The sequence below is a fragment of the Schistosoma mansoni genome, chromosome 4, assembly GCF_000237925.1.
Source record: "Schistosoma mansoni strain Puerto Rico chromosome 4, complete genome".
NCBI lineage: Eukaryota > Metazoa > Platyhelminthes > Trematoda > Strigeidida > Schistosomatidae > Schistosoma > Schistosoma mansoni.
This window is the reverse complement of record NC_031498.1, coordinates 9,462,424-9,475,122: the sequence shown is the minus strand read 5'-3', so window position 1 is coordinate 9,475,122 and position 12,699 is coordinate 9,462,424. Positions and strand designations below refer to the sequence as shown.

Genomic DNA, 12,699 nt, shown 5'->3' with positions numbered 1-12,699 from the left:
TTTATTTTCTTCCCCCTTTTGTATGTTAATAGAAACCGAAATGAATAAAACACTGAATACACAAGTTAATCGCTGAATACAGCAGCGCCACTCCTCTTGGAATCCTTCAAGGGTTAATACAGGTCCCGAGCCCAGGTAAAGAAGGAGGGTTGCGCATACGGTTAGCAACACCCATCCTGCAGAAAAGAACCTTACTACAAAATGCTAGCAAGAAAAACCATTCCAACCATTGATACTGTCCCCTAGTGGTATAAGGATCTTCGTTTAGAAGAATTTTGATGTCTCGTGATAAAAACCGTAATTCTTCAGAGATAGAGAGGTCGATATCCCTCCTAACAATTAAAAGAACAATCAATATAGGTACGTGGAATGTCCGGACAATATGGGGAACCGGAACTTACTTACGTACGCCTGTTACCCCTCATGGAGGAACAAAGCCCCCACCAGAATTCTCCAACCAAGTCTGTCTTGGGTAATACTTTCAAGTCATTCTCAAGTGTTATTCATTCATTTAATGTCCAGTTATCGCCCCAATGTACTTTTTGGCCTTCCTCTTTTTCGTTTCTCTTCAGGACTCCAAGTTACCGCTCGCCTCGTGATGCAGTATGATGATTTCCTTAATGTGTATCCTATCCACTTCCAACGTCTTTTCCTTATTTCCTCCTCAACTGGAAGCTGGCTTATTCTCTCCCATATTAGGCTGTCACTGATGGTAAGAACCAGAGTCAGATAAGGCTGTCTACTCTTCCCCTTCCTCTTTGTGCTGGTGGTCGATCGGATTATGAAGACATCCATATCAGACGGGAAGCACGGGATGAAATGGACAGGTTGGATGCAACTAGACGATCTGGACTGCGAAGATGACCTGGCTCTTCTATCCTATACGCATTAGCAAATGAAGGTGAAGACGGCCATTGTTGAAACAGTTTTTGCAATTGTAGGTCTCAATACACACAGGGGAAAAAGTAAAATCTTGGAATACAACATGGAGAGCACCAACCCAATCAGCTTGATGGAGAAGCTCTGAAAGAAGTGGGAAGTCTTATCTGCCTTGTCAGCATCATCGATGAACGTATTCAAAGCAGATATTTGTGATAACAAGAAGATTGATGATTCTGTTCGTTTCTCAACAAACTGCTTGATTTTATATAGAAATTATTTATTATTGTTGTAGACAACTTTACTAACTTTAGGATAAAAACTATGGTGAAATTTTATGAAGATAGTTTTTCATCAAGAACTGATATAAATCATTGGAAAATCAGAATCGTTAAATAGTTAGTTGTATAAAAAGAAATGGATAACGAGTTAACGAGAATGTGTATCCACGAGCTTTACACAAGACAGAACTCATAATCTCTAAGTATTATGTTGTCAATCGTATCATCATTTAACTGAGTGAGATTATTCAACGGTTCCTATTTTCCACTTAAATCAATGAACCATATGATAAAAATTGCATTTAAAAGTATTTAGTGCTAAATGTCTTCAAAACTATTTGGTTAACTCCAGATAATTTTTGCTAGTGGTGAAAATTACAGTTAGGCATAATGAGATCTTCATGAATCATTTAGTTAAGGAAAATCAATATTAATGAGATTAATGGTAGTGATGGTTTATCGGATAAAACACTTGGGGTTAACAGTTGAATTTTAACTACAGACGTCGAGACATTTTTGATTTGAGCCAATGGGTAACAACAGAGCAGTTTTCGCATTATAAGTTCAGTCCAAACTGCAATAGGAGAACTGATATTCGGTAATTGCATTTCCACTAGATTTATTCATGTGAGATGGTCTTTAAAATGGGAATAATCCACCATTTGATTTTTTTACATATAACATCGTCAAATAATATTGATTTATTTCATTATTATTATTATTATTATTGAAATTTATTAGTTTCGAAGAAAACTATCATTTCTGTAATTGTTTAAATAGGTTGATAATGATGAAGTATAAAAATAATGAACGTCTTGTATGGGTTTGTAGTTTCCCATTGTTAGGTACCTCATAGCTAATTATCAGTAATTTATTGTATCATCTCTGACTTCGTTTGTTTCACAAGTCAGAATTCTGTAACGTCCTATAACTTAGTCGAACTTGAAAATACGATTTATTCAATTTTCATTCATATGTTACTCAAGTTTGTTACGCTCTATTACAACTCCATTCAAATTCAAGGATACTTACGCTAGATGTTGGTTAGAGTTAGAGTAGGTCATAGAAAAGATAACAGTAAACAAACTAAGAAGTGACATCACTTTATGAGGTCAATAAATGTTGATCTGGGTCATCTTGATAGGTATAGACTATCAAGTTAGAGTTCGCACAATTATTTTGATTAGTATTTTGAGACATTTGATGACATGATTCAGGATCGGTCACAATAACAGGGATAAAATCACTCTTTGCCTTCCACTAGATCTTGAATTTTGAAATCATCCTGTACTTTTTGATTCTACGAATCATATTTTCGATAACTCGTGCTTCGTACTAATTCTGATACTGTTACTACTTCTAATCTGGTATTGAAATCAGTTGGTTATATGAAAGATATTCGAAAAAATTAAATAATCTTTACAAATATCCTAATTTTATTAAATTGGATTATTCTAAATTCATTCTACTCATGATTATATTTTTAAAAAATCGGCTGACCTATCCTCGCCCCACTTCTATAAGGAAGAAGTTACTACTTTGGTTATCAAAAAAGTATTCAAAAATTTGTTTATTTGTAAACCACAAGACAAAACAAAAACTTGATTCACTCATGTCTAAAGAAGGGAGAAACAATAAAAGTACTTAAAAGAAAGAAAAATTAGTCATTTTTATTAATTCAAACAAATAATAGATCCCAATTTTTCTTAAGACACCCGGAAATTATATGAGAAGTAAAAATGGATTGTTTTTATTTTCTGCTTCATTAAACCGAAGAACAAGTTAAAAATGCAATGAATTTCGAAACAATTAATTAGTTAAGATTGGAATCAGATACAGGACCCATTAAGTAACGTTACTAGATGTATTCAGTTCAGTGCACAGTTTTTTCTATACATTTACTTCCATGTATCATTGTATATTTTAAGGAAGTAATAAAAGTGCGTAACAAAAATGACTATGATCAAAGATGAAAAAAAACCCAACTGATTTCACCATCTATAGTGTTGTCATCACATAGTATATTCATTAAAATTATCTTCGATATTATGATTGGATGAAGTGCTTAAAGGTGTATGTCTATCAGTATTAATATTATTATCATTGACATTACTACTGATAAGAGTGTTAGTAGTATTGGAAGTGCTAGTAGTTGTGGAGGTAGTGTTTGTTGTATTCATAGTTAAATACTGTTTATCGACTGATTTAATTAAATTTTGTTCATTATTCTCGTTTGCGGCTGTTGTTGTCAAATCAGAATGTGTACGTATATGTTTATTTAAATGATCACTTCGAAGAAAACGTTTATGACAAACAGGACAAAGAAAGCGTTTTTCACCAGTATGTGTACGTAAATGACGTTGTAGTTCATCAGAACGTGTAAATCGTTTACCACATAACAACCAGTTACATACAAATGGACGTTCACCTGTATGCCATCTTAAATGTGCCTTTAAATGACTTGTTTTATTGTAGACTTTACCACAACCAGGTACATGACAATTATGTAAATTCTTTCGCCTCAATTCACTTGCTATATTTGGATTTGTTAAATTTAAATTGTCTAATTCTTGACAGTTAGGACAGTCGCATGTTGGTCGGCCAACATATCGTTTAATTGTATTAGAATTATCATTATTATTATTACTATTTATTGTTAATAACGTTGATGACCTTGAAGGGTTGAGTCGATGTTCAACATTCAATGATACTTTTGTTTCACCAGATAACGGTGATGATGGAGATGGTGATTGAGAAAATAAATTTTTAGACATATTTATCGATGCGTTTACTCTGCTTTCATTATCTATTTGATTATTAGTGAACATTGAACATTTCGGTTCGATATTCATATCTATGGAGCCATTAGGATTATTGTTAGTAGAAAGAAATGTTTCGTAGAGTGTTGCATATTCAGATTGTTCTGATGAGTTATTGTTATTATTATTATTAAGATGATGATTATATGTTGGATATTGCACACTAGCAGCAGCCATTAAGATTGATTTATATCGATCAGTCGTGTTTAATAGATTACACATATTATTTGACCAAAAATTTGAAGTATTTCCACTAAAATTTAAACATTTCTCTCCAATAGACAGTGGTGAATGAAATGTTCGTCTACAGTCTGTTTCAAGATTTGAATATAAATATGATTCAATTGAGTTTTGATTGATATTTTTATCTTCGGCTCTTGTAATAAAACAATATGGATCGTTCATTTGAATATTTAATAGTTGATTTTGATTACTCACATTGTTATTATTATTGCTGTTGGTATCAAATACAGATTGATCAACTGAAGAAGGATGATTTTTAAGTGAACTGCATATGGGATTAATTGTAAGCGGGATTTTATCATTATTGATAATTGTTGGCATTAATACATCATTAACAGTATCATGTGAAAATCTATTATTTACCCAATTGTGTATATCATTCAACCAATAGGATTGTTGATTCTGATATTGTTTTACAAGAAAATTCTCTTCATTTTTCAATGAATCAGTTTCTGTTATATAATCACTATTCTTGTGATCATTATTCAAATAATCAATGTTATAATCACTATTGTTACAATATTCTGTCCAAGGTAAATAACTCTCATGTATTCCTGGATTATAATGCTTGTTTATATTTCCAGAAAAATTATTTCCATCAGGGTTAACATAATGATGACGATGATGATGTTGCAAGTTTGTAGGATTCCTATTGAATTCGTAATTTTCATGAATTAACTGATTATGACTCGGTGATCTTATACTACTTGTATTGAAATTAGTAGCATGTATATTGGTGACATTAGTAGCAGAAGTAGAAGCGGTTGTTGTTGTTGTAATAGTATTAGTACTAGTAAAAGAATTATTGATATTGCTTTTACAAATCAAATCTTCTGAATTTTGTAAATGATTAACATAAGATGACATAATCAATGAATTACAATAGTTCTCATCCATTAAATTAGTGGCTTCATCAGTTACATTTCTGTTGCAATGTTTTAATAAAAATTGTTGATAATATGTGCTTGATAGTAAATTATAATTTGCTGGAAAATCTTTTTTATTTTCTTCCTGTTCACTTAAAGATGTAGCTATTGTTGAACATGATGGTGTTAATACAGACCTAGAAGGTATTATTGATTGAAAATGTCTATCATTCGATGATAACCCTTTAAATTCTTTGGATGTTTGTGTTTGTAGTTCATTCGAGTGATAAATTGGATTGAAATCGTTGTGTACATGTAAACTAGGTTGATTAATACCATCAGACCTTGGTATGAAGTGTGAATTTGTCATATCTGTGATAGCAGTTACATTATCTATATAATTTGGAGAGTATTCTGTGATGGAAGGTTGGGTAACTGGTAAGTGCTCATGCGTTTTCCATAATATGTTCGTCGGTAGCTTCATATCAAATAAGTTATTATCTTTATTTTCATTTTCCGAAGAAATCATTTTTTCACCCTTAGGAATGAATACAGATAAAATGGGATTTTCGTTTATATAAGCCGACATAATTCAATTTTGAAGATTCCTGTAAATATAAAAGAAAGATCGCAAATGTAAGTCAGTAGATGCTAACTCGATAGTTTGAAGACAACAAACTCTCTGTGAAACCTGAAGGTCCTGGATTATATCCCTCGTGGGGTAATAAATGCAAACCACTAGATTCCCATACTGGAATGAAACAACTGTCCAGTATTGTTTAGTTTTCAGTGATGTGCCAACTGAAATCAGTATGTAACGAATACAACCTAAAAATCAAACTTACCTTTATCAAACCCTTTCAATTAAACAATAAAACATTTCAAGCATAGATAGATGATGGCTAGTTATGGGATCCAGGACGTGTGTTTCGTCCTATCTGAGACTTGTCAGCTAGATGTGCCTGTACCCATCCCTGATTATAATGCTTGTAACTTTAGATAATCCCGATGCAATCCGTACAGGATGTAAATATACCAATAAGAGACTGATTAATTGCAGTCTTAAACATTAATGAGAAGATTCAAACAACCAATACAAAAAAAAATGAATAAAACATTTCGTTGCTCAACCATGTTAACAACAACGTACAAATCACAATAAAATCAATACTAATCAGTTAGTGATAAGCTAATTATCAGAAAAAAACAATTTTTTTTAGTTGAATAAAAATCAATGTAACCCATGAAAATAAAAAAATAAGAACTTCATAAAGAAGTTTTACATTAAATTGGTCTAATTAGAGTAACAATAAGATTTCATGTCATCATTATTCCTTCTCTGGAAGAAAAAAAACGAAATAAAATTTGAAAAAGAAAACAGGTACCCTTGTTTAAAACAAACTTTTTTCTTTCGTTATAAACTAGATAATGAAGCTTATAAATCATTTTTACTTGACAAAAAGAAGGTTTCTTTGCTTTTCTTTTTTTTTAAATTTTTTTACTCGAAACAAATTTCGTGATTGAATAATATTTTTCAACAGATGTCAAATATCCACAAACAAACAAACCAAAAAAAATTTGCTTAACACCCTCCACCTTCCAAAAAAAATTTTTTTCTTTTTAAAATTTAAATAGTTGATTAATGATTAAGTCATCATTGAAATAAGTTAAGTTTAAAGTATCATGTTAACATTATTTTTATATTGATGAATGCATGCAACAGTCAATAATTAAGTCAAGCATAAATTTAATAAGACATATCAAATATGTCTATAATGTAATTAATACTAATTGTGGGGGGTGGTAGATATAAGCATATAAATATATGCCCACTTGGATGTTAGTATAGATGTTTATCTAATTGTATATATGCTTCTGTCAGTATGTGTTTACTGAGATATTGGTGTATAGATATGTGATCCTTTTGGAATAGAACCTATTTATCAATATTTGTTCGAGTACATTGAAAAATTTCAGATGTTTCATGCGATTTACCAATGTAAAATATACATCAAATTTTCAATTAACATATTTTCCCTTTGTATTTAAAAGCATATTCATGTAAATTTAAAAGTGGGAAATTCCTTATTTTTCTTAAGTACTAGGTACAAAGAGTATTTCACATAAATGACAAATGGATTTAAATTCAAATATACTTCTATTTTACTGAAGAGAATGGATTGCTTAACAATAATATTTTTTTTCTAAATTGTTATCAGAAAAGGGTATTGCGGACATTGTAGTAATTTGCTAGTTGAATTTATTAGTCTATCCAAGCTAGACTACTTTTGAAAACCTGGAAGCAATGGACGATCATTTCGTCCTATTATAGGCTCCTTAACAGTGTACATCCACGACCCGGCACATCCATACTAGGACTAAACTGCCGTCTAATGCTTCCAGGTTTTCCATGGTGGTCTAGCTTTAATTGACTCATAGACTCAACTATCAAATTTTCTAAATTAAATTTAGCGCAATACAATTGTACATTGAACGAATCTGGCATTAAATGAATATATTTAAAGTTAATGTTTAACCATATTCATGAAATAGATACAACCACTACAAATCATTCTAATCTTTGTAAATAATGACTTAAGATGTATAATAAACTTTCCAATTACATGCTCTCTTCTTTTTCTCACTCTACAAAATGAATAGCACAAATATGACTACATGAATAAAATGATCAACTTGAAAAAAATACAAAGTATACTAATTAACCACTTAGTCAAGAAAAAAACCACCACTCAGTCGATAATATCATTTCTGCCCTTTTTATCAACTATATCAAATCCACCCTTTATAAATGTAAAAAAAACAACTTGATAAGTATGTAAAAGAGTGTCGATTAGATATTTGTCAATACACTAACATTTAGCTGTTCGATTTCAACTTGTAGTTAATTTTCAGATAAGTGTGTGGTAATTGTAAAATGTTTGTTTTTAAAAGAAAAAACAGGATTTTATAAGTAATTATCTACATAAGTAGTTTGTAAGGAGTTTGACAGAAATAATTTACTATTGAGATCATGAATCAACTTAAGTTAGAATACTATTGAAAACAAGGAAGCGCAGGTTAATTGTTACGTTCTAGCGCGAAGCTCCGAAGCAGTGCACATCACTTATCAGAATGAAGTGAATGTTCAATGCTTCTTGGTTTTCAGTAGTTGTCTAACAGAATTAGGTTCATGATCTCAATAACATTTAACAATCTCCATAAACCCTCAAACAAATTACCTGCTATTCATGTGAATGTTAACGTAAAGATAGATTTCCAATCGATCCCTGTGAGTAACTGTGTAGTTTGTTGAGTAAATCATATCAGATATAAGGCTATATCATAGACTGATTAAAATTTAACACTTTCGATGTTTTAACTATGAAACCCGATACTTTAAACAGGAGAATACTGAGGTTCTCATGACACAGTAGAATGGGAAGATTGTTGAAAGGAGTATTTTTATTCCACCCACCACTTTAATAAAAAAGAACTCATTTATTTGTCGATTTAACCGACATTCGATTATCACTTTTAAAATATATCAAATCAGACCAAAATAAAGGAAATAAAAAAATACTGTTTTACATAACATTTTTTCAGAATGAATGTTGTATGTTATTTAGAACGGAATGCACACTAAATAAATACAAAGAATATCATACTAACTAGACTATTATACTGAGTTACAGTGTGGTCTTGCGTTTTTATCCTGTTCCAACCGTTGAATATTAAGTTTCAACTCGTTATTTGAACGATATTTTGTTTTCACATAAAACCTGAAAGTCCTTAATTGAAAATCCGACTAAAACTGAGAATACACGCAGTGACAAGAAAGTATCCACCAAAACATATTAACTGTTCAATGTAACTTAATTCCCAAAATTATTTACTAGCTAACAAAAAACAGTCCGTTAGTGAGATAGATACTGTAGAAAAATTATAATCCAGATGAGCAGTTTTGGTGGAGTCGCGTTTTTCGAACTGGACATTTTAATTGTTACCACATTCATTGTCTTACTAGACAACAACATCGGCAGCATATAACTCAAATGAAAGTGAGCTATTCAAATTTCTACACATTTGAATTATAACTCGTAAGTCTTTAACCGTGATCAGTGGACCTCAGCCGGATCAGATGTAAAGGGGTAATCCGCCGAAGACAATGGAAGATGGTCGTGCAATGTTGTGGATTGATTGAATTTAAATATTAGCACCGTTGAATCCCGTTTCAGTGGTCTAGACGTTGGGGGATCTCTCAGGCGATCAATGGTTTTGGGTTCGAATCTCTCGAGCGAGATAGTGGATGGGTACGGTTGAGAGGTTTTGTAGATTGACGAGAAGGCCGTCCACTGCTTCCAGGTTTCCAATGGTGGTCTAACACTGATCCGTTCGTGATTTCAATGAAGCTTATTAGTTTGTTTGTGTATAATGAATTTTTTTCTAAGAATTACTTTTACTTTCATCTTGACATTTACTTTGGATAAAAAAGTTTCCCTCTTTTATTTTGTTATGCTGATACATTTTAAAATTGATAATTCAAGTAAAATCACTTGTTTGCAATGTTTTCATAACAAGATAATTATGAAATGGATGGAACCTATAAGTTAAATCCTAATGTACTTTACAATATCAAATGATCATTTAATGGCATTAATAGTGTTGATAATACTTATTTGTGAATCGTTTAATCATATGCACTTATTTGAATTCGACCCTGTCTATGTGCCTATCATACAGATGTATAAAACTCAACTACTCAGATTATTATAAACTATTGGTATCTTATAAATTATTAGTATAACTGTTTTAAACTACTTATATTACGTAACAATGTAAAATTGTGAAATGCCATTGATTTTCGTTGTTATCTGATAATATGAAAAGCGCTTATTTCAATTATAAAAAGGCATACAATGTCTACAATCTCGATGGTCATACCCTTAAAATATATCTTTAAGTGTATGTAACATAATATTTAATATCATTATTATTCATATTATTAGAAACTTGTATTTTTCTAATGAATAAAAGGTTAAAATTTTAAAGGTCGAATTTACGAGTCGATCTAAGCTAGACCACTTTTGAAAACATGGAAGCAATGGACGATCATTTCGTCCTAGTATAAACTCCTCAGCAATGCGTATCCACGATCCCACACGTGAGGTTCGAACTCAGGACCTTCAATCTTGTACGCGAACACTTAACTTCTAGACCACTAAGTCGGTATCCAACGGTGTTAATACCTAATTTCAACCAATCCACGATATTGTAGACCTCTGGGAAGTCCCATATTATGATAAAACTGCCGTCTAGTGCTTCCAGGTTTCCAATGGTGGTCTGACATTGATATATTCATGATCTTAATCAAAACTCAGCAATCTCCACAACTCGATACTGTCATTTAGAATTACACTACTTAATTAAGAGAAATCATATCGCCAGGTTTATCATATAAAGTGTTTTTGTTTACTCATTTTATGAAATAAAACTACTTGTTGTATTCAATAACGAGGTAGAATGACTAGCGAAGAAACTTTTTTAATGGAAAAATCCTTAATAATTGGAGCATCATGAATATTCTAGTCTAAAAATATTGGATTTTCACAGGAACACACGAAAAAAAATATATTTATGTCAAATTGGAATTATTCTCTAACAGTCAATTAATAGTACTTCGCATAAGGTCACGTTTATTATATAATACACATTCAATGTAACTGTTAGGCTGCCTAAGCCAAAATAACCGTAAAACTTCTTAGAAGGGGGGGGGTTCAGTTAAAGATAACGACCGGATGATTAAAAGTACGCTTATTTAAATATACCAATATACTATTCCAATTTCTTTGGATGAATGGTAATTACCATTCTTTTCTTAACATAAGCAATATGATTTGTGGTTTGCAAACTATGGAGTGATCTAACTATAAAGCAAATAATTTAATTTCAAGAATCTAGTTCTGATTTGATTGAACTCTTCAATGGAAAAAAAAATTTTGTTTTTAACAACTTTTTCACTACACTTATGTATGGTAATCATTAACTTCTCATACTAATGGTATACAATGGTTCAGTTTGAAAGACGTGTAACTCAGGGAAACGCTTTTGGCGGAGATGGGTTATCTGAGGTGTGTGACTTATTCATGAAGCTTTTATAATCATATCTAGTGACATTCAAATAACTCACTTCCATTTGAAGTTTGCACTAATAATCTTATCTAGAAGGACAAATGTAAACTTCATAATTAAGTCATCCAGGCCCCCAAATGCCCTGGTACGGCCGAGAGTGGGGGGAGTCCGCTCTCCCTCTCGAAATCCTCTCACATGGCCACGCGAATATATAGCCTCTGCCAGGGAAGTCCTACTCACTGCCTTCTCGTGGCGGGGTGTTGTTTACGAAATTGAGAGGACGAAAAGCGAATGTGCGGCGCTTTAAACGGGTTGGTGGACACGGAAAGTCCACCTAGGGGAGTTGGAAAACCCTGATTCCAAACCAATGGTGCACATGGGCTCCAGGATCCTGAAGGAACAAATGGCGTACGAATCAATCATTGATCACCGGCTACCATGGGACTGCATCTCTTCACGATGCTCCACTGCCTTGTGGGTTAGACCTTTAGGTCAAAGGCTCCGGGTGTGGCCCCTTAAGAAAACCACCTGCTTCAGTCTGGGTACCTGGGCAGTATCACAGCCCTCACACAAATCAAATGAGATTTATGTGGCGCATATTTATCCGGTGCTTCCTTGTACCAATACTTATGTGTTTAAATTAAAATAAAATAAAAGTCATCCAGCACAGAGAATATAACTCCATCAAAGTCATCCATTTTAGCTATAAATCCCTAACATTTTACGAATAAACTGTTTAATATTAGCTAGAGAATGATTCTGAGAATTAAGTAACACTGAACAGTTAACGTAACATGGTTTGTACATGTGTATATACAATAAAAAAATCCAAAGAATATAACTCCACTTTAAATGAAATGATCATTTCAAATGATTATTTCAAAAATGATGTATTAATTTGGAAAATCACAGAGAATATTAAACAGATGTTCTAACTATACTAATACTTGAGTATACTTTTATTGCCAATGTAACATTGTACAATGAACATAATCTGGTTGTTATTTTTTATTATTATAAACATGAGAAATGTATCGAAAACAATTAAAACACAAGTGACTTTAAAACCCTTTTTTTAAAAAAACCTGTTTCTTTTCAAATACCTAGACCACCATGGAAAACCTGGAAGCACTAGACGGTCGTTTCGTCCTATTATGGGATTCCTCAACAGTGTACAATATCGTGGGTTGGTTGAAGTTAGGGATTATCACCGTTCGATGCCCACTCAGTGGTCTTCAGGTTAAGCGTTCACATGCGAAACTGAAGGTCCTGATTTCGAATCCCATGTTCAGGATCGTGGATGCGCACTGCTGAGGAGTCCCATAATAGGACGAAGCGGACGTCCAGTGCTTCCAGGTTTTCCATGGTGGTCTAGCTTCAATTAACTCATGATTTCAACTATGGAAATACTGAAATCCCCACAAAACCCCTTCTGATCTTTTCAAATGAACAAAGTTTAGAATTGGTTGAACTGTTCTGAAT

The 12,699-nt window shown here is 32.3% G+C and overlaps 1 protein-coding gene across 1 annotated transcript; it reads right to left on the bottom strand.

Moving 5' to 3' along the window:
- Positions 1–3,172: 3,172 nt before the first annotated feature.
- Smp_066930 (putative transcription factor sp8,sp9) lies at positions 3,173–5,677 on the bottom strand (the record flags this gene model as incomplete). The annotated part of the gene is made up of 1 exon (XM_018796755.1): positions 3,173–5,677. One exon carries the CDS (start codon positions 5,675–5,677, stop codon positions 3,173–3,175), a length of 2,505 nt encoding a protein of 834 aa, XP_018651865.1.
- Positions 5,678–12,699: the final 7,022 nt, after the last annotated feature.